General features: G+C 45.9%; 1 protein-coding gene and 1 long non-coding RNA gene across 6 annotated transcripts in view; one reads left to right on the top strand and one right to left on the bottom strand.

The window, feature by feature from the left end:
• The window catches only part of ASXL1 (ASXL transcriptional regulator 1), a 66849-nt gene extending 63909 nt beyond the window's left edge, over nt 1-2940 (bottom strand). For 3 of the 5 annotated variants that reach the window (XM_042230013.2, XM_015099825.4, XM_027977066.3), the window contains exon 1: nt 2439-2940. Coding sequence is in view for 3 of the 5 variants with exons in the window: in XM_015099825.4 (XP_014955311.3) it covers nt 2439-2495 (57 nt within the window). In the remaining 2 variants the exon portion in view is untranslated. Of the gene's footprint in view, nt 1-635; nt 852-1637; nt 1767-2438 lie in introns of those variants that run through there. The other 2 variants (XM_060397690.1, XM_042230012.2) reach the window with 2 other exon arrangements.
• An 84-nt stretch (nt 2941-3024) lies between these two features.
• LOC121816204 (uncharacterized) lies at nt 3025-7706 on the top strand. The gene is made up of 2 exons (XR_006055682.2): nt 3025-3178; nt 7408-7706. It is a non-coding gene; the product is annotated as an uncharacterized LOC121816204 (long non-coding RNA).
• Nucleotides 7707-21425: the final 13719 nt, after the last annotated feature.

The raw sequence follows: 21425 nt of genomic DNA, 5'->3' as shown, positions 1-21425 counted from the left end.
AACCACCAAACTGAGCAAGGTCGGGAGCAATATGAAACTGCCCCCAAGCAAGTGCATCTTGATTGCCACAGCAAGCACTCCAAATTCACCTGTCCAAAGAGTACTTAGAACTAACCTACCCTCCTACCATTACAACTCACTCTTCTCTCTATCCAGTGTAAGCACTCACAAACTCTCCAGCACTTGGTTTGTTAAAGCAATTTTTTTTTTCCATATGAGCAGAGAATTCTTAAGAGCTCCCCCTCACCCACCAACTGGTCCATCCAAAGGGACAGAAAATCCTAAACAAAAAACAATAGAAGATATACAAAACTATACACTATATTCCCACAAGTCATCTTGCAAGAGTTTAAGAGCATAAAGTAATTCCCAGTAGGAAATACTATTTTTTAATGAAGAATCATAAAAGAAAAAGAATTTACTGGGGACAAACTGAGCCATGATAAAACAGAAATAGCAACCTGGAACTGGATTGTAGATCACAGTAAACTCAAGACTATAAAGAGACATAATAGTGGACCCCTGAATTCCCAGAGTCTTTCAACTAGGAAGAGCCAACGGAGCTTTAAGACAGGCAGACTTTAGAATTCTGTCAGGACATAAATAAGAAAGGATTTAAAGGTACTTTCACCTACCTCTAACAAGTAAAAACTCTGGCAAGCAAATTTCCTTTTGGTGCCCAGAGTCATAAACACCTGCAGAACAGAAACTCAGAGGAGAATTTCAATGAACAGCCTCAACCTCCAGGAGAAAGCAAGCACATCCTTCTGGCTCTCACTACTCTCCTCTAGGCCTAAATCTGTTTCCAGGTGAAGCAATCCTGGAGAAATCTGAAACTTCCAAGAGATTCTGAAAGCTAACCAAAGGTTCCAAATTTGACTGCATCCAAAAAACATACTTAAGTACTTCAAAATCTTCAAATTTCATATGCCAAACCAAAACAAAGTAACTGAAGCACAAAACTTCAACATACAAACTAATTGCTACTTCCCTTTCTTGGGCAAAAAAGGTATGAGAAAGATAATCAGGTACACCAGTGAAATTTCTCCTACACACCAAACAGCATTCCCTCTTTTAAGTCAGTAACTGAGTTTTAAGGCTCCAAGAAAGAAGAGTGTACCACAGATTTGTAAAAACCTCCAACACATATTCATCTTTTTTGCTCAACACCTCTGAGGCAGGAACCTCACTTCCCAATAAAATTAAAGATTAGAAGGCTGAGCTTCATTCATCATTAAAAGTAAATTACAGCAATTTCATATAAACTATAGGGTGTCAAGACACAAGGATGCTATCTGCACTATAACCCTGCTTTGTGACAGTTCTAAGAAGTGATATCTCTGAGACAAGTGTAACCTGCTACTATTGTCATCAGCGAGATTTTATAAGAACATGTCTCGAAGTGTCTTCACTTTCTGGGTGCAAATCCACAGGAATATATTTCACTTGCAAGTCCTCTGACATTTTGGGACAACAGAAGATTCACAAAAACCGCATTACCAGGCAGCTTCAAATACTCAAATTACTCTCTCCTTTGCTAAATCCTCAGTGAGCAGTGTCTTCAAACAGAGACACTTGGTCTTTGTTCAACACTTCATGTTTACATGCAAGAGGACACTAAAAAATAGAGAACACACGCAAACATTCTTTACAAAGTGTAGTTAGCTGTCTGCAGACTGCCTATCTTCGGGCTAGCTTGTGGACTCGGCTCAGCAGATCTCAAAGTGTGGTCCGTGGGTCACCTGCATTACAGCCAACCTGAGAAGCTGGTCAAAATGAAGATACTCAGGTTCTACTCCAGAATCTCAGACTCATTAGGTCTTAAGTAGGGCCCTAGGATGAACATTCTTAACAACCTCCCCAGGTGCCCCCACAGGACACTAAAGTTTGAAAACCAAGGCTCAGGGTTCAGGCTGGGAGTGAGCCTTTGCTTCCCTTCACACCGGTTTAGATTGCGAAAGCTCAAAATGCCACTCGCGTCCTTCAGACTGGGGGGGCTCTTTCCCATCCCTAGCCAAAAGCACCACCCCACTGCCCACCAGGAAGCGAGGGAGGAGCTTCCGACCCTTCCCGGAAACCTAACTCCCCCGAGTGCACAAACGAAGCTTCCCCAGACCCCCTAGACGCTGCCAAATAGTGGGGGAAGGGAGGCTGGGGCCCCGCCGCCCAGAGGAGGAGGAGCCGGCCCGCCAGCTCGACCCTCCGCAGGAATTTGGGGGGGGGGGGGGGGGGGGCGTGCAGAAAAAGGCGCCACATCCGACCCGGCGGGGGACCTCTCCCCACCCAACGCCTTAGGGGGTTGTCCCGTTCCGGGAGGAAGGTGGCCCGCCCCCTCCTGCAGTGGGCAGGGCTTCGCCCCTCCCCCTCCCCGTGGGGGGGTGCTCGGCGAGCCCACCCCTCACAACCCCCACCGAGGCCCCCTCGGCTGCTAGCCTCACCAGGCGCGCGGCCTCGGCCCACGTGCGCTCCTTCTTCCTCTTCTGTTTGTCCTTCATCCTCCTCCTCCCCGGCGGCGGCGGCAGCTCCACGCGGGACCTCCGGGCGGGGCGAGCGGCGGCGCGGGGCTGGGGCGGCGGCGGCGGCGGCGGCGGCGGGGGGCGCGTGGCGGCGGCGACGCGCGAGGACTCGGGTGCGGCCGGGGAGAGGGGGCGGGCGCGCGGGGACCGGCTGGCGCGAGACCCGGCGCGAGGGCGGCGGTGGGGGAGGGGTGGCGGCTCCACGCGCCCGCGCTGCGTCAGTCGCCCGCGGCGGCGGCGGCGGCGAAGAAGGCAGTAGCCCCGCGATCGCTAAGGAATGCGGCGGCTCCGCATAACCACGGGGTCAGAGGTCACGGCTCCGGCCTCTGCTTTCCCGCTCTGCTAAGAGGCCAAGACCCGACTGGCGGCGGGGCGGGAAGGCGAGAATCGGCTTTCCCCTCGGCGCCCGGGTGTATGCGTGTCTGCCGTGGGTGTGTGTGAGTGTGTGTGAAGAGTGAGGAGGGGGAGTGTGGGGTTTTTTTTTTTTTTGAACAAAAACAAACCGAAAGGGCGGCTGGGAGTCGTAGTCCCGGCTGCCTCTCTGGCCTCCCCCGCTCCGGAAGAATATGGCTGCATGAAACTCTTGGACCACACTTCCCGACGTGCCCTGCGTCCCGTCTTTTCCGCCCTCCCCTCCCTTCCTTTTCCCCGCGCAGAGCTCGGTAGGGAATGGGGGACGGGCAGTCGTTCGGGGAAGGGGCTGGGCGAGTCTCGCGAGGTGCGGGAACTGGTTGGGGGCCCGAGGCATTGTGGGAGGTGGTGCTGGGAAGGGGCGGTGGCCCGCTGCCCTCCTACCCCGAGCTGCGTTTAACCCCTTCGGCGCGTCTCGTCTTCGGGCCGACGCGCGGCTAAGGGTGCGAATAGAGAACTGGTAGCTCGACTCCCAGCGCCCACTTTTCCCCGTCTCCGCCTAAGCTGTTCTCACTGATACTTCTTGTAGGTGACTAGAGACAGGACTTTCCCTTTTGGTCCTCCCCTAAATGACTCACCGCCGCATAATAATGAGACAGAAAGACACTTATACCAGTAAAACGGTTATTGCGCGATTGATGGACCTAAACAGTTAGTTCCCCATTTCCTCCTGTGCTTTCATGCCGGTGTACGTTTGCAGAAGCTGCACCCGCAGCCTACAGCGTTCTTACCACCTGGTGAACTTGATAAGATTACGGGTTGTGTCAAGAACTTGGACTTTGGAGCCATGCTTACCAGAATGCACCTGAGACCTTTTTAGAAGCACTACCCCAGAGGAAACACAGAAATGGAGTCAAAAGAACCTAGAGCCGAATCCTGGCTAAACCATTCCGTGGCTATCACAGTATTTTTGAGATGAATAGCAGCGTAAAACACCTGGCAGGTTGGAAGAGGGTGTGCAGGGGGAACCCTGACATTAGGTCCGTATAATTTGGCTCCTGGCATAGAGTAAGTGTTTAATCATTGGTACAGCCTAAGAGACAATGAGCAACGTACTTACCCTCTCCAAGCTTTGGTTGCAGAAGCATGAAATGAAATGAGGTTCAGAGTACCCAACACATAGGTTTTCTGTGCCTATTTATTGAATCAGCCAACTGCCCAGAAGCATCGCAAGAATCAGTCCTAAACTGGATAATGGCCAATTCTTTAAAATTAGACAGGAGGTGTCACTGGTCACATTTGAAAGGATTCCCGCAGTGAGGAAGCACACCTTCCACTCCCTGGTGTTAGCACATGGGAGAGCCAGTGATGAGGGAAGATAAACAGGGTGCTGCCCACGTGGAACACCATGGAGTTCAGTGCTCCCCCTTCAAATTCTCATCACACAGGAGGCTTTCAGGTCCAGTAAACAAAATCCTGCAAGGTGAATAGACTGTGCAAGGTAAAATAAGGCATGGTTTTGTTGGGGGTTTTTTTGGCATGTGGGATGTTAGTTTCCTGACCAAGGATGGAACCTGTGCACCTTTAAGTGGAAGCACAGAGTGGGAATCACTAGACTGCCAGGGAATCCCTAAGCGTGTTTTCTAATCTTCTGTCCCCTTCTAACTTCACCCCAATGCGGGGAAAGAAGAACCCCATTTCCATGATGAAAAACAGTGTTTGACCTGACTTTTCACAAAAGGGTGATGGTGGTGGTACTGGTTTAATGTATAACCTTTGACAGGTCATTTGGCCTGTTTAAAATCTTTTCTTGAGTAGCTTCATCCCACTACCACCCCTGCCCCACTGACCTCCAGAGAGTCACCAGAGAAGATTTATTCTAAAATGTACACGTTTAGTATAGGCACTGTGGTTGGCAGAATAATGTTCTTATTGCCCGGCTGCCAAAAAAAAGAAAAACTATGCTCTAGTCCCTGGAATCTGTGAATATGTTATATTCCATGGGAAATAGGACATTGCAGATGGAATTAAGGACCATAAAATAGGGAGATTATCCTGGATTATATGGGTGAACCCAGTGTAATCACATGGACCCTTGAAGGCAAAAGAGATGGCTTGGAGAGAAATGGCAGAAAAGAATCAGATTGGAAGCTTGAGAAGTCAACCCACTGTTGCTGAAGGGGTCATGAGCCAGGGAATGTCAGAAGCCTTTAGAAGCAGCGAACCTGTCCACAAGTAATGGGACCTCAGTTCAACAGTCATGGGGGACTGAGATTTCATAACCTGAATGAGCCTGGAAGCACGTTCTCCCCGTCTCTCATCCTGCAGAGAGAAGTCCAGTCCTGCTAACAGGCTGATTTTAGCCAGATCAGAGAACCAGCTGACCCACGCAGTCCAGACTTGTGACCCGTAGAAAGTGTAAGACAGAATGTTGTTTTAAACTACTAAACCTAGTAACTTTTTATAATAGCAAAAGAAAGCTAATGCAGGGACTGTGGAAATACCTAATTTTTTTCCTGGCTCTCAGTTGAGTCAAGCCACAGGGGAATCCAGATGTGAATGTTTCAAAGTCTCTGCCCTTGCAGAATCAAACAGAAACCAATGACAACATCATAGTTAAGTGTGAAAAGAGTATGTTCAGAGGACTCTGCAAGATGTGTGTTAGAGAATTGGCTTTAGTCATTAAACCTTAAGTAGTTGTCATTTTTTTTAAAGTTAATGAGACTCATGAGTGTATTCTGTTGTCAGAAACACCAAAAACAAGCCTATATATATATATTTGGGGGCGGGTGTTTTTCTGTTTTATCACAGTGTTTTTATTACAAAGTTTCTTTGAAGTCAACACAGGTGCCACAGCGCAGTATAAGATAAACAGGTCTAATATTCAGCCCTGCCCTGTTTGGGGATGAGTCAGTGTTTTCAAGCTGCACAGTTATGAGCAAAGCACACAGGAATCTGAATAGCAAGCATACCACCAGCAAACCTAAGCATTCTCAAGAGGACACATATACCCTAGGAACCTCACTAAGAGATAATGCATTGCCACGGACTTTGGATTTTGGCAGGCCTGGGTTTGAATCTTCTTGTAGTCATTTTCCATGGCTGTGTGGTCTTGGTCAAGCTGTGAAACCTCTCATTGACTCAGAGTCATCATTTGGATAATGGGGTACATAAACTCAAATGGGTGGAATTGGGATTAAGTGGGATCTTTGTAGAGAGATCACAACGGACTCACTGGAACACAGCAGACTCACTAAAGGCCATCAAGAAGATTTGAGTCAGAAGTGTAAAAAGTGCCTCATTTTTATACTTCAGTGAACCAAGCCCTGAAACAGAGTTTGCTACACTGACACATGTTCTCTCCCAGTGATTCTGTCCCCATTTTCAAATGAGGTTCAGAGAGGTCAGATTATCTCCTTCAAGTCCCAGGGAGATAACATTGGCTAAACTTCCAACACAGCAGATGATTCGCAAATGTGCACCTCTCCCGGTCTCCCTCCACCGTTCATTTCTTTGTATGATTTTTGGTTTAGTGTCTCTGCTCTTGTTAGCATCTTCTTGGGTTCATCATCACACTTTCAACACCTGGCACAGTCTTGGCATGTGGTAGGCACTTAATCTGTGGAATTAATTACCTTACTCAATAATTACTGTATTGGACAAAATCCCTAAGTACTACTTATGAGCCCTGTACAGTATTTGGAATCTGCCCAGGCAGAATTGGTAAACAGGCAAGATTCACCCAAACATATCTATGCAAGCTGTAAAGATGCTTAGAGATGGGGACTTCATCACCACACTAATTCAGCTTATCTGCCTTTCACCATCATTTAAATCCATTCCTGTTTTTCAGTCTCCCATGAGGCTGAAAAAGGTGTTTAAATCCTAACTTAATATTGGTTACTCCTGGTTTGTAAGACTACATTCAACTGGGGGGAGAATGGGTTTTACAAAGCATTACATTTTTTTTAGTTGAAAAAAAAAATTTTTTTTTTAATGTATTTGGCTGCGTTGAGTCTTAGTTTCGGCACGTGGGATCTTTATTGCTGCTGGCAGGCTCTCTATTTGGGCTCCAGAGTGCCTGGGCTCAGTTGCCCTGAGGCATCTGGGATCTTAGTTCCCCATCTAGGGGCTGAACCTGCGCCCTGCATTGGAAGGCAGAGTCTTAATCCCTAGACCACCAGGGGAGTTCCAAAAAAATTATTTCTCATCTAAACCACAAAACAAAGCATTTAGATTAAGGTGGCAGATCTAATGTTTTTCACTTCTTTACAGTTGTCTGTAGTTTCCAAATCTTCTAGAATGAGTATGTGCTACTCATACTCATTTGAGTATGATGAAAAAGTAAAGTTTTTCATGCTTAACAATGTAAGAACACTTTTTTTTTTTTTTTTTTTGGCTGAGCTGTGCAACTTGTAGGATTTGGGATCTCGGTTTCCTGACCAGGGATTGGACCCAGTCCCCTGGAGTGCAAACCCAGAGTCCTAACCAGTGAACTGACAGGGAACTCCCAATAATACATCTTTCCATTTTACTTTAGGGACTTTCCTGGTGGCTCAGTTGGTAAAGAATTCACCTGCAATGCAAGAGACCTGGGTTCGATCCCTGGGTCGGGAAGATCCCCTGAAGAAGGAAATGGCAACCCACTCCACCATCCTTGCCTGGGAAATCCCGTGGACAGAGGAGCCTGGCGGGTTACAGTACGCGTGCTCATAAAAGTCTGACACAACTGAGCAACTAAACCACCACCACTATTTTACTTTAAAAGATCTGTGGGATCCCCTCCTAAAATGGCTTCAAAGGATGACCCGAGTGATTTTTTATCAAAATTGTAGATAAGAACAGGATACTGCCTAATTCTTTTAAATTTTCAGGTAGAGATTTCAGGACCCCATGAAGGAACCCATCCCAGTTTTCAGTCTTTTTAATGCCAGAGAGTTGTACCCATATCTACCATAAATCTTTCTAATCTTAATTTAAGCCATTTCCCCCATTCTTTCTCTGTGAAAAAGGAAAAGAAACTTTAAAGTGCATTTTGACACCAAAATTGTAAGAGTGGTGCTAATTTGTTGAGACTGGTAGATGAGCTGGTTAGTTCTTCATTTGCTATTTTTTTGTACTGAAAACATTAACTTACACATTGCACCAAATGGCTTTTCTTCCTCCTCCTCTTTATTGATTGCTAATAATCGAATGTGAAGTCCAGGGCTTGGATAAATGGCTTTCACAGGCCTTAACTCTTGAGTAGCACAATTACCATGTGAGCTGAGTGAGAAAACTGGCAAGGTCAGGAAAGCGAAGGCACTTTCCCAAGCACAGTTGTCAGTGGAGTCAAGATTTAAACTGAAAGCTCCTCATTCCAAATTCCTTGTAAGGCACTATGGTAGCCAGCCTCCAAAATGGCCCCCAGTGATTCAAAGCCCTGACATTCACACCTGTTTTAGTCCCTCCCGTTCTGAATAGGGCTGAACTGTGAAACCAACTGGGTGCTTTGGAAACAGCCATGTGTGGCTTCTGGGGTTCGGTCATAAAAGACACTGCAGCTTCTGCCTTGTTCCCTCAGATCATAAGCTCTAGGGGAGGCCAGGCACCGTGTCATGAGGACACTGAGGCAGCCATATGGAGAGGTGACGTCTACACCACAGGTAGCCTCAGACAAGCTTTCAGATGACTTCAGCCCTGGCTAACATCTTGAGAGATCAATCTCATAAAAGATCCACAGCCAGGATCACCCAAACAAGCTTCTCCTGGACTCCTGACCCACAGGAACGGTCAGATAATGTTCATTGTTTTAACTCCCTAAATTCTAGGGTCATCTGCTACACAGCAATACACAGCAATGCATAGCAATAGACAACAAAGAAAATGCCTTCCACCTGCTTAGCTTGTACATTTTTGTGAAATTTAAAAGTCAAAGAACCATCCTTCCAGAAAAACTTATACCTATTTAAACAAAATTCTTTTTTTTTTCAAACAAAATTCTTTACAGAATTTTAACATGTTCCCAGACCCTCTGAAGCCAACATGGTAAGACTAATCATAGTCTTCCCCTTTTCTTGAATACTCAGAGAAATAAAACCACTTGTCCCACCTCATGGAGCTACTAACATGCCAGAGCCAGGATTGAAACCCAAGTAACCCAGCTTTCCCTGGAGAAGGAAATGGCAACCCACTCCATTATTCTTGCCTGGAAAGTTCCATGGGCAGAGGAGCCTGGCGGGCTACAGTTCATGGGGTCGCAAAGAGTCCGACATGACTGAGCGACAGAGCGCAGCCCAGCTTTGCACATGGCTCACACTCTGCCAGCTTGCTCCTCTGCTCTCAGAGCCCTAGGTTCAGAACCGCTGCTCTAAGCTAACTAACCCCACCCTGTCTCTTCTTTCTGTACTCTACCCCTTTACTTATAGAAGTTTCTCTGACCCCATTTTAATTGCAGTTCCTAAGTGATCCACTGTGTATTAATTCCCACCAGAGAGACAGAGTCAAGGTCACTGACTCTGAGGGGCCCCTGGTCTGATGGGATCATACACATGGAAGCATAACTGTACACGACCATCAGTGTTGGACAAGGATTCAGTAACAAACTCTGGGAGGGCAGACTTCACAGAGGTGGTGATACTCTGGTTCTTGAATGCCGAGAGAAAAAAGGAGAGGCTCAAGGGAATTCTTTGTAGAAGTGACAGTGAATATGATGGGCGCAAGGGATGGCAGCCTCCCCATGTGTGAAAGTGCAAGTATGTTTAGTTGGCGAGGAGACTAGCAGTTCAGTGGGGCAGGAAAAGACGAGGTCAAAGAGGTGGGCTGGGACCTAGTAGGGGGCATGAGGGAGAGACAGGAGATAGATCCCTGTGCTGAGGAGTTCTGATTGTCTCCTGTAACTCCCAAGAATCAGCAGAGCTCTGATTAGAGCTCAGATACTGGCTCTTACCCAACCCTGTGGCCCCAGACCCAGCAGCATAGGACCTGACACAGAGCAGATGCTCTTTGCTGAATGGATTTATTCAAGGAGGCCTGGTGCTAACACTAGTCTGCCCTGGAGAGGGAACGCGTTGGGTGCAGAGTTGTCCTGGGCTCCTCCTGGAATATTTCTTCAGCAAGGCTTTTCCTGCTGCTCTGTACTCAACTAAGTCCTTTATACTCCCATAGCACCCAAAACTCCCTTCAAAATGTAATGAGGAAAAATATTTAATGTAATTCACTCTTGACCCTAATGATGACTTCCTCAATGTCTGCTCCCAAATTAGACTGTCTGCCAGATGAGGTCAGGGACTGCCAGCCTATTTGCTGTCCTGCCCTTTGTCCTAGAAGAGAGGCTCTTCTATTCCAGAAAAGAGTAATACAGCATGGGGCACCTTCTTTAATTGGCACTGGTAAGTCTGTACTGATACAAGCCCTATGCTGAGCCCTAGGGACTAACAGCCCAATTAGACATGGTTTCTGCATCAGAGAGAGGGATTTCAAGTGACAGAAAACCAAGGGATGGAAACCTGGGGTGCTCCCAGAGCTGAGAGAAGGGAATGTCTCAAAGCTGATACTGTGCAGGGAGAAATTATTCCCCATATCAACAATTATAGCTACTTTGGGTGCAACATATACATTTAAAAATGAATGACTAGATATAGAAAACCGACTGGTGGTTGCCAGAGGCAGGGTGGACAAAATGGGTAAAAGTGATCAAAAGGTACAAAGTTCCAATAAAATAAGTCCCGGGGATATAAGGCACAGCATGGTGACGACAGTTAATAATACTGTATTGTATATTTAGAAGTTGCTAAAAAAAAATAGGTCTTAAAAGTTCTCATCACGAGAAAAAAGATGTATCCTATGGTGAGAGATGTTAACTAGACTTATTGTGGTGATCATTTTGCAGTATATACAAATACAGAATCATTATGTTATATACCTGAAACTAATATTATGTCAATTACCTCTCAATTTAAAAAGTGAATAACTTTCTTATGTACTAAAGAATTCACGTTCACCAAAATGACAACAAAACTTATATCACCTGGAAATAAAATTAACATAAAATTGCACCTCTTATATGAAGAAAACTATAAACTCTTCCAAGGAGCATAAAGTCTTGTACCCATAAAGAGCACAATTTGCCTCGGACTGGAAAATGCTATAACATGTGGACATTCATTATCTGAAAATTAGCATATCAAGTAAATGTCATCCCAGTCAAGATCCCAGGAAGATTTTATTGTTAAAATGATCCTAAAATTCAACTGGAAAAATAGATGCATCTTTTTCATAACAGAAAGACTGAACATTTACTGACCATTTACCATGTGCCAGACTTGCTATGCATCATTTCATCTCATCCTCACAAAAACATAGTAAGGTAGATACTGTTACAATTAACTTTAGACAGTTGAAGAAGCAGAGTTTCAGAGAGAGAAAAAAAAAATTGCCTGAGATTACAGTTTGTGGGTGATTGACCTGGGATTAAAGCTCTGGCTGGGTTGTCCCTGGTGGCTCAGTGGTAAAGAATCCAGCTGCCAATGCAGGAGACACAGCTTCAATCCCTGGTTCAATCCCGGTTCCCTAGAAGATCCCATGTGCTCGTGCGCCACAACTACTGAGCCTGGGAGCCTCAATTACCGAGCCCACATGCTGACACTACTGCAGCCAGAGCACCCTAGAGCCTGTGCTCAGCAACAAACGAGCCACTGCAATGAGAAGCCCGCATACTGCGACTGGCGAGTAGCCCCTGCTCGCCACCACTAGAGAAGAGCACGTGCAGCCGCAAAGACCCAGCTCAGCCATGAATAAATAAATGAGAAAACTATAAAGCTCAGGCTGGCTGAAAGAACACAAACTCCATCAGCTGAACCACTCCATTCCACTGCCCTACTGCCAAGAAAAGTTTGAGGATGAGTTGGGATTTGTTCTACCAAATATTAAAATGTACCTATACCAACTAGAGAAGGAAATGGCAACCCACTCCAGTATTCTTGCCTGGAGAATCCCATGGACAGAGGAACCTTGTGGGCTACCGTCCATGGAGGTCACAAGAGTCGGACACGACTGAGTGACTTTCACTACCACTACACCAACTAAAACAGTGCCATTTTGAAAAATGAACTGACAGACCTATTAAACTGAACAGAGCATAGGAATAGAGCCAAATGTATAAGGAATTGCAGCACACAGTAAAAGTAACATGTTATATTGGTGGAGAAAAGATGGAAGTCAATACACAGAACAGGACGTTTGGGTAGCCATTTGGAGAAAAATTAAGTTGGAGCTCCATCTCCCTCCTTAAATCTAAATTTCACTTCTTATATCAAAGAGGTGTATGTAAACAATGAAATTTGTTTCTTTTTTGGGAAGAAATAAACAAGTGACTATTTTTATAATCTGGAAATGGAAGTATTTCTAAACATGTTTAAAACTTTTTTTTTAATCCATCAAGTAAAATCAAGTCAAGATTTGACTTCAGAAAAAAACAAAAAGACTTGACTTCATAAAATTAAAAATTCGTATTCGGCAATAAAACACCACAGACAAGGTTAAAGACAGCCAATGCAATGGAGGAAAATATCTGTCACATTCATGACAAAAAGTTCTTAAAATGTCAATAAGAAACACCTGAATAGAAAAATCATCAAATAACAATGGCCTAGACAGGCAATTAACAAAAGGAGAATCACAAATGGAAATAAATACTTGAAAATATTTTCCACTTCATTAGTAACCACAGATAGAAACAAATTTGAGACACCATTTTTCAACAGGTCAGACTGGCAAAGATCAAAAAGATTGGGAGAACCTAGTGTTAACAAGGCTGTATGGAAGTGGGCACAATTTATGCACAATTTATGCTGGTGGAAGCACAAATTCATATAGTCTACTTTGGGAGGCAGTTTACCAAAATGGAACAAAATTATAATGGGAAAATTCTTGGCTAGTCATTCATTTACAGTGATTTATCCCAGGAAGGACGTTAAACAGTAAACAACGACCTACGTATGAGGCTGCTTAACACACTATTGTATAGGGACTTCCCTGGCAGTCCAGTGGTTCAGACTCCTTGCTTCTACTGTAGGGTTTGATCCCTGGTTGGAGAACTAAGATCCCACGTGCTGCGTGGTGCAGCCAAAAAAAAAAAAAAATACAGTGTTATATAAAACAGAAAATAATCTGGAAATTACTTCAATGATCATCATGTATTAAATAAACTCTGGTGATTCACACAACAGATTACTAGGAAGCGATTAAAAATGAAAATGTAAATCTATATTTATTAACTGAACATATGTGTATAACATATTATTGAGTGGAAACAGGACAGGTGTGTACTGTGGATCCATGCATATTATGAAGGTCAGACCAAGAGTTTACATAAAGAGATACCTAAAAAATTCACCATCAGCTATAGGAAATGGAATTTCCAGTGATACGTTAAGTACTTCCTTAAATGTTTTTGTATTGTTTCAATGTTTTATCATCAGAATATATGATTTTTATAATCAGAATATTCAATAAAGCTTTCTGTATTTTGATTTTAAAATGGCACTTAGCACTTATTATACAACCTAGGAACTTATTATTATCACATTTATCATGTCAGTCCTACAAGGAAGGTATTATTCATTCATTTTACAGAAAAGGGAGACAATCCAGTGCTCAGAAAGTTTAAGCAACTTGAAATGGGAATGTCAGGATCTGAACACAAGTCTCTTGTGTTGACACAAGAGCTTGGCTGACACAAGAGCGCTTTCCATAATGCTACACTGTTACTAATAATTAATAGTTATTACTATTTTAATTTATATGCCTCTTGAATCTGCCTGCAATGCAGGAGACCACGGTTTGGTTCCTGGGTCAGAAACATGCCCTGCAAAAGGAAATGGCAATCCACTTCAATATTCTTGCCTGGGAAATCCTATGGACAGAGAAGCATGGTGGGCGTAGTCATGACTTACTGACTAAACCACCATTGTGTGTCTATTAAGTGCCGGGTGCTTGATGGATGTTTTCTTTAACCTTCCAGCAAACTCTGAGAGCAGCAGGGTAGGTATTAACCCTCCTACCAAAGTGCAGTAACTTGCTTCAGGTAGAAAGTGCTAACCCAGGTTTGCTGCTGCTGCTGTGCTGTGCTCAGTCACTTAGTCATATCTGACGCTTTCCAACCCCATGGACTGTGGCCCACCAGGCTCCTCTGTCCATGAAATTTTCCAGGCAAGAATAATGGAGTGGGTTGCCATTTCCTGCTCCAGGGGATCTTCCTGTCACAGGGTTCAAACCCACGTCTCTTGCATTTCCTACATTGGCCAGTGGATTCTTTATCCCTGCGCTGCCTGGGAAGCCCAGCTCCAAAACCTCTGTTCCAATTTGCCACATTTCCTGCTTATCTGGTAGAATACTGTCTACACCTTGAGAGATTTTTTGCCCTGAAGTCTTTGCTCCTCCACAGGTCCTTACAACTCTATCTTGTAGCTCTTTGGTTAGATCATAGTGCCTAAATGGGGCTTCACTGGTGGCTCAGATGGTAAAGAATCTGTCTGCAATGCAGGAGACCCTTCGATCCTCACATCAGGAAGATCCCCTGCAGAAGGGAATAGCTACCCACTCCAGTATTCTCGCCTGGAGAATTCCATGGACAGAAGAACCTAGTGGGTTACAGGGGTCACAAAGACTTGGACACGATTTAGCAACTAACACTTTCACACTTAGTGCTTAAATAGACATTATGCATTTGACTATAATGCAGCTGTCTACTTAAACAAGAATGTTGAGAAGTCTTAATTTATCTGCTAATTTGATCACTGAGTTCAAAAGCCTTGGGCTCTCCCCTGGCAGACTAAAACCAAGGTGCCAGGCTTCAACACAGTGTAGCACAGACTGCTGTGGGCCTTTCCATTCATGCTGCTGACCATACCTCTCCCAGGTTTTTCATCGCAAAAGCCTGAGCGTCGGGACTGGCCCAAAGTGGCATTCAGTTAATGCCAGCTGAACAGAGGAAAAAAGAACGCTCTGCCATGAGAGAGATTTCAACCAGGCAACTTGAAAGGGGCCTTGGAGGCTGAGTGAAATTTAACTGAGCAGACATGAGGGTAAGCTTGGATGAAGGCAACATGCTTGCAGTCACCTGGAGAAACACTTCTGTACACTGCTGTCCACGGTTTCAAAGTGCTTTCCTATAATAATCACAACAGCTTCCGTTGACAGAAGGCTTGCCTCATGCCAGGCGCCAGGTGCGTTACATCTCTGCTTTCTTATTCATGTATTTTTAATGTATTACGATTACTATTGTCTTTATGATTAATATTTACTTGCTGTCTCTACTAGCTCCACACAAGCTCTAGGGAAGCATGTTTTTTTCCCTGTTGTGTTCAAAACAGTGCTTAGTACTGAACAGGTTACTGAATCCTCCACAGAGCCCCACGAGGTAAGATCTTTTGCCCCCATTTTACAGATGGGCAACCTGAGGCTCAGAGGGGACTTTTCCAAAAGTAGAGATCCCACAAAAGGACAAGACTAAAAATAAATCCATGATTTCTCTCTCCATTACCACTGAAACTGCCTGAAATGTCCCATTGGCCTCAATGTTGGGAGCTGCCACCTGCCCGCTCCTCACTTAATGATAACAGCCTTGCAACACTGACCCCTCCCTGAGCACTTGCTACTACACACCAGGCACTCTTCCCAGTGCTTCGCATGGTTTGACTCCAAGCAACTTAGGAAGTACTTGCTATGATGCCTTTATGGCAGTTGAGGAATCTGAAGCCCCAGGGAGGTTAAAAAGCATTGCAATAATCATACAACCGGTCAGTGGTGGGTTCAGAATTCAGAATCCAGCAATCTGGGCCCAGCGCCCGTGCTTTTCACCCCTGGCCACGATGCCTCAGCAAGATGGCGAGCAGTGGGGGGGAGCTGGGATTTCCAGAGCACTTATGAAGGCCAAGGCCATTCTGCCTGGCAACCATTAGGCATGCTGTCCTGTTTCTCTTCATGCTCTCTTTTCAGCCTCACAATCACCCTGTGAAGTTACAGAGGAGGAAACTGGAGCTCTGAGCACCGGACAGATGAGACAGAATCGATTAGTGGTTGCCTATGGCTTGTGTGGTGGGGAGGAAACAGGGAGTGGCAGTTAATGGGTATTTGGGGGGTGATGAAAATGTTTTAAAATTGATAGGGGTTGATGATTACACAACTGTGAATATACTAAAAACCAGTTAATTATATGTACTTTAATGGGTAAAACGCATGGTAGGGGGATTATATGTTAATAACGCCTTTTATCTTAAAGTGGGGGGGGGGCATGGAAGGAAGTGGCAGGGGTGGAATTTCCACAGGCTTCAGATCAAAACCTTTAGAAAACTTTGGAACTGCTGTTGCCTCTTCTTTGTCTCTCACTTCTCACATACAATTATCAGCAATCAGTGTATATCCTAAGGCGTGTTCCCACTTCTCCTCACTGGCTCCCACTGCCTGGTCCAAGCCACCACCTCTTCTCCAAACCACCACACCCCTTCTAATCAGTCTCCTTCCTCTCCCCTTGCTCTCGCTCCTCCGTTCTCCACAGACCAGCCAGAGGGATCCTATTAAAGCACTCCTGTCAGATTTCCCTCTTTTGCTTAAAAGCCTCCAGTGGTCTAAAAATAAAATTCATTTACAATTCAGCATTGGTCCCCCGCCACCTGTCCCTGCCTGCCGGCCACACTTGTCCTCAAACACACCGCAGCCTCCAGGCCTCTACACCTTGGATCCTCTTCCCCGGAATACTCTTGGTCCTGGTGTAGGAAACCCATGCTTATTCCCCAGTTTCACTCAGGGCTCTGTTCAAATGGAAAACATGCTGCACAGAAGCCCTGGCTGGCCTCCCAGCCTGAGCCAGCCACCAACCCCTGCTCATCTCTCTCTCACCCCTGCCCTGCCTTGTCCTGCAGGGCACCTTTGTGGTGAACCACCTGTCTCCCCCACTAGAACGTGCCATCCCTGGGAGCAGGAGCTTCATCCTGGGTCCCTGCGACTAGAACAATGCCCCCACATATGAGAAAGGATCTGACACCAAAGTGCTGGCTCCTGTCACTGCCCCAGATCAAGCAAAGACGACTCATCACCATGTTTAACAGACTGCACCCTGGAAAGTCTACAACCCGCCCACTGCACTCCGTGAGTGCTGTATCTGAACCACTGAGCACTTTGAAATGTATGCATTTGTGCGGGATGATAATTCCCTACCAGGCGGGGAGCTCCGAAGGGCAGGGCCCTGAGTCATATGCAGCCCTTTCTGGCATAGAGTGTTGAACAGCATTTGGTAAATCTTTTGGTCACTGGCCAAAGAAGATAAATTTCAAAACCAATGGCAGAAGTTTAATTTCTCTGTTCCTAAACATAGCAAAGGCACCACCTTCCATCCTACTGCTTTGAAAAATGCCTCAGCCCCATTTCCAAGGGAACTGAGTCACAGTCAACCCTTGGAATTCCTTGGGTTCTGAGCTGTGCCAGGGAAAGCTCCTTGCAGAATGGAGTTTGCCAACTGAGCCCAGAAAACCTGTGTGAACAGCAGGCACACTTAAAGCAGCACTTGGTGAAACTGCTTCCTGTTATCTCGGGGAGAAACAGGAGCAGGAGAGGCTGGCTTAAGGAGAAAATGCCTGGAGTATAAGTAGGACCGGGCGTCACTCCCTCACACACACATCCACCAAAAAAGCCTGCAAGGGCCGGCCCTCTATCTTCAGGCTGTGCCGTGGAGTTGAGCCCCTTCTCACAGTCTGCTCCCTCACTCCAGCACACCCTCCCTGTGCTTGTCCATGCTGTTGTCTTTGTTTGCCATGCCCTTCCCTCCTCCTCGGAGGGGGCTGCTACCCTGCTCGTTCTGCAGGAGCACGCCTCCTCTGTGAAGTCTTTTTCTACCCCTCCTGTCCCACCACCCTTTGCTCTGACAGAAAACACTCTGTTCTGAGCTGCGGGTGTCAGCACTGACCCTACCACTTGATCCATCAGAGCGCCAAGCTGGAGAAGACAACACAACACGCCCTCAGGGAACTTAACGGTCCAGCGTGGGGAGACCGAGGCAAACAAATACATTGCAATTGGGGAAAGGGCTTAGAAGGAAACGCGGTTCAGTGAGAGACACTGCACAGCCAGGTAGAGACGAGGGGAAACCAGAATGGGTGGTTGGGGAAGGCTTCTTAGAAGAGATGGCATTAAATGAGTGTCTGAAAGATGAGTATGAGTGAACCAAGCAGGACTGGGGAGAAATTACCAGAAACAGGGCACAGCACATGCGAAGGCGTCATGGCCTGTAAGCGGCTGGAATTACCAAGCACCAAGAGGAGGCCTGGGAGAGCGGCACGAGGGCAGGAGACTGGCCGTCTAGAAGGTCCTAACCACTCTGAATCACCGTTCTGAGACTTGTTTCTCTCATCCTGTTTCTCTCTCTCCCGGCTTCAGAAGGGCTGGAGTACATGTTACTCCTCTGTCTCCAGGGCAGAGCAAGACACCTGGCGCTTGTAAGCATTCAACAAGTTCCTGTGGGTGGCACCGTCCCTAGCCATGAGGGTGAGCCACCTCTCTTTCTGCCCGTTCCCCACCCTCAAAGCCATCCCCAGTCAGCTCGCCTAACTGAAGCACTGGGGGATGGTTAACCACAGACTGCTGACAGAAACAGAGGATGAAACAGGAGCAGCTGTGAGAGCTACGGTTACATCCTTGATAAACGCCATTGACAACCCTGTTGGCAGATGTGACCACCGCATGGTCCTCGGAGACCAGATTCTCAGGGTAAACTTCAGTCCGATGGCAACTCTAGTGCAAGAGGGCCTGCCAAAATCACGCGCCCTGAGACAGACTGTCAGCGTGAAGTTCAAAACAGTTTCCAAGGTCAACTGTTCTTAGTCACAGTACTTCTGACAATGAAATGCATGGGTTTTTTTCTTCCCTCCACCCAATAAGTATCTGATTCTCCAGACACCAAATGGGTGTCCTGCAAATCCATTTTCAATACTGTCACTAACTCCCAGTATCTAAGGACTTGGTCCCACAAGACTGCCCCCCCCCCAACCCCGTTTCAGAGGCTAGTCCAGTGTTCCAGGTTGCCACTTGGACCTCTGACCAACCAGCTGTAACTGCCCAGGGTTTCCACAATCCTTTCCTCAGGTTAAATAATTACTAGAATGAATGGCTCACAGAAACTCAGGAACGCACTTTATACTATTACCATTTTACTGATGCGACTCAGGAACATCCAAATGGAAGAATTGCATAGTGCCAGGTCAGGGGAGGGCCATGGAGCCTCCTGGCCCTCTTTAGGCACGCCGTCCTTCCAGCACTTTCGTGAGTTCACCAGCCTGGAAGTGCTCCAAACCCTCATCGTTCAGGTGCTTTTATGGATGGGTTCCATTAGGCCAGCAGGAATGACTGAATCATTGACTATCGGTGATTAACTCAATCTCCAGTTCCTCTCCCCTACCCGGAGGTCAGGAAGGGTGCTGAAAGTTCCAACGCTAATCACATGATCGGTTCCTCTGGCAACCAGCCTCCACCCCTAAGCTATCCATAGGTCACTTTGTTAGCCTAAGCTCTGGTGTGGCTAAAAGGGGCTTCTGAGAAACACCAGAAGTTACTCTTGTAATTACGGAAATTTCAGGGGTTGCAGAAGTTTTGGGGGGACAAAGACCAACTACATACTTCTCACTCTGTCACACGAGGTTTGAGTAGTTTCTTGATTTTTTTTTTTTCCTTAAAACAATCCAGAAGATGAGAAGACAACCTGGTGAGTCAGCAGGAATTTCCAAGTTGCCCAGCAACCCTGCCCTGGACCTCCCCTGATAGGTTAGCCCCTGACCACCCAGAGCTCTGTCACTTTCAAGAACACACTCATAATTCTTCAGATCACACTTTGAACCCTTGCTTTCCGGCTAATGAGTTTTGATTTTATTCTAAAATAGTTAACCATGTAGGCTAGGCTAACCTATGATTTTTAACTCTTTTGGGAAAGAAAGGGGACCATAGGGACGTTACATGTAGTTTGAGGGCATCTTCTGAAGAGTTAAGGATCATCTGCCCAATCACATAAGCCACTGTCCTCTCTGTTCTTTCCATTTCTCGCTGGTGTACCTATTTCTAAAGCCCTATACTATAATCTTTTTTACAGAAGCTCTGCATGCTTCCCCCTAGTGAGGGTAGAAAAGGACTGCAGATAGCTTCCCATGAAATCCTAGTTCTCTGTTACATGAGGCTTTCACAGGTGCTGTTCCCTCTCTGAACAAATTTCTTTCTTTATTCCTGTTCCGGTAACTCTTTGTCCTCTGGATCTCACTTTACGCCATTTCTTCAGAAAGCCCTTCCCTTCTTTACTCACCCAATCCAAATCAGGCTGCTATGACTCTCTTATAATAGCATGTCATGACATTTGTCATGACTGGGTATTACACATTCAGGTGCTTTTGGTTAGCATTTACATGCAAGCACAAGCTGTGTGTGGGCAGGGGCTATGTTGCTCACATCTCTGTATCCAGTTCCTGGAACAGCATGGCACAGAGGAGATACTCAACATGTGTTTGTTAAGTGATTAGCCGCTTTTCTATAGAGGCCTAGGGGTTTCTGAACATAATACACCCAGTACTAGCTTCTAGTTTCTTAGGATACAAATTGCTCATGGTGTCTTCTGAACCCAGGGCCAGTCATAGCAATAACCAAATAATTTTATTATTGAGTGGTGGCGGGGGTGGGGTGGGGGCTTTGGGGGTACGAGGGAGTCGCACCACACAGTTTGTATGATCTTACTTCCCCAACTAGGGATTGAACTCAGGCCCTCAGCAGTGAAAGTGCAGAGTCCTAACCACTGGACCACAGGGAACGCCCAATAACCACATTTGAAAATGTCTGCTTTCATCCATATACTTGTGTACTTGTTGCTTTAAATGCAATGCTAATCCCTACAGTGGCCCTTCCAGGTGTGACTAGGACCCTGTTTTACAGACAAGCCCCACCCCTCCACACACACACACACACCAAGGTTTAGAGAGAAAAACTAAAATCCTCATAGTTGCACAGCTAGTAAGCATAGGCACAAGCAGGATTCAAGCCGAGCTCAGAGTCCAGGGTCCGAGCTCCTTCTATTGAGTCTCCACTCCTCACACAAGGTACATGACCCTTCCTCCATCCTAGGGGCTGGGACACTCCAGCAGGCCTGAGCACATAAGAAACCATAAGACCAACAATGAGTCGCTCATTTCTGGTAATTTTTTCTTGATAGTAAATAACATGAAATATTTTTGTGTTAAAAAATGTATATTCTAAAGTATATAATAAATGTAAGGAAACATTAAAAAACAAAACACAAGAAATTAAAAGTAATTTCATGTCTGACTTAGGAACTTCCATGGAAAACCACAAAGAGCATTCGTTTGTCACTCTTTCATTTCATGTCCCTTCACCTTGCTGCTATATTTTTTAAATGCCAACATTCCAACTCAGTCTTCATGTTCCACTCCCACCCCCCTTCCACTGGAAAGATTCAAATGTTTAAAAGAAATTGGCAGTGTGTCAGCCACCAGCATGTCATTCTCAGAAGCATCAGTCATTTATGAGGACACC

Source organism: Ovis aries, chromosome 13 (assembly GCF_016772045.2).
Source record: "Ovis aries strain OAR_USU_Benz2616 breed Rambouillet chromosome 13, ARS-UI_Ramb_v3.0, whole genome shotgun sequence".
Taxonomy (NCBI): domain Eukaryota; kingdom Metazoa; phylum Chordata; class Mammalia; order Artiodactyla; family Bovidae; genus Ovis; species Ovis aries.
Note: the sequence above shows the minus strand (reverse complement) of the source record. Positions and strands in the feature narration are given on the sequence as shown.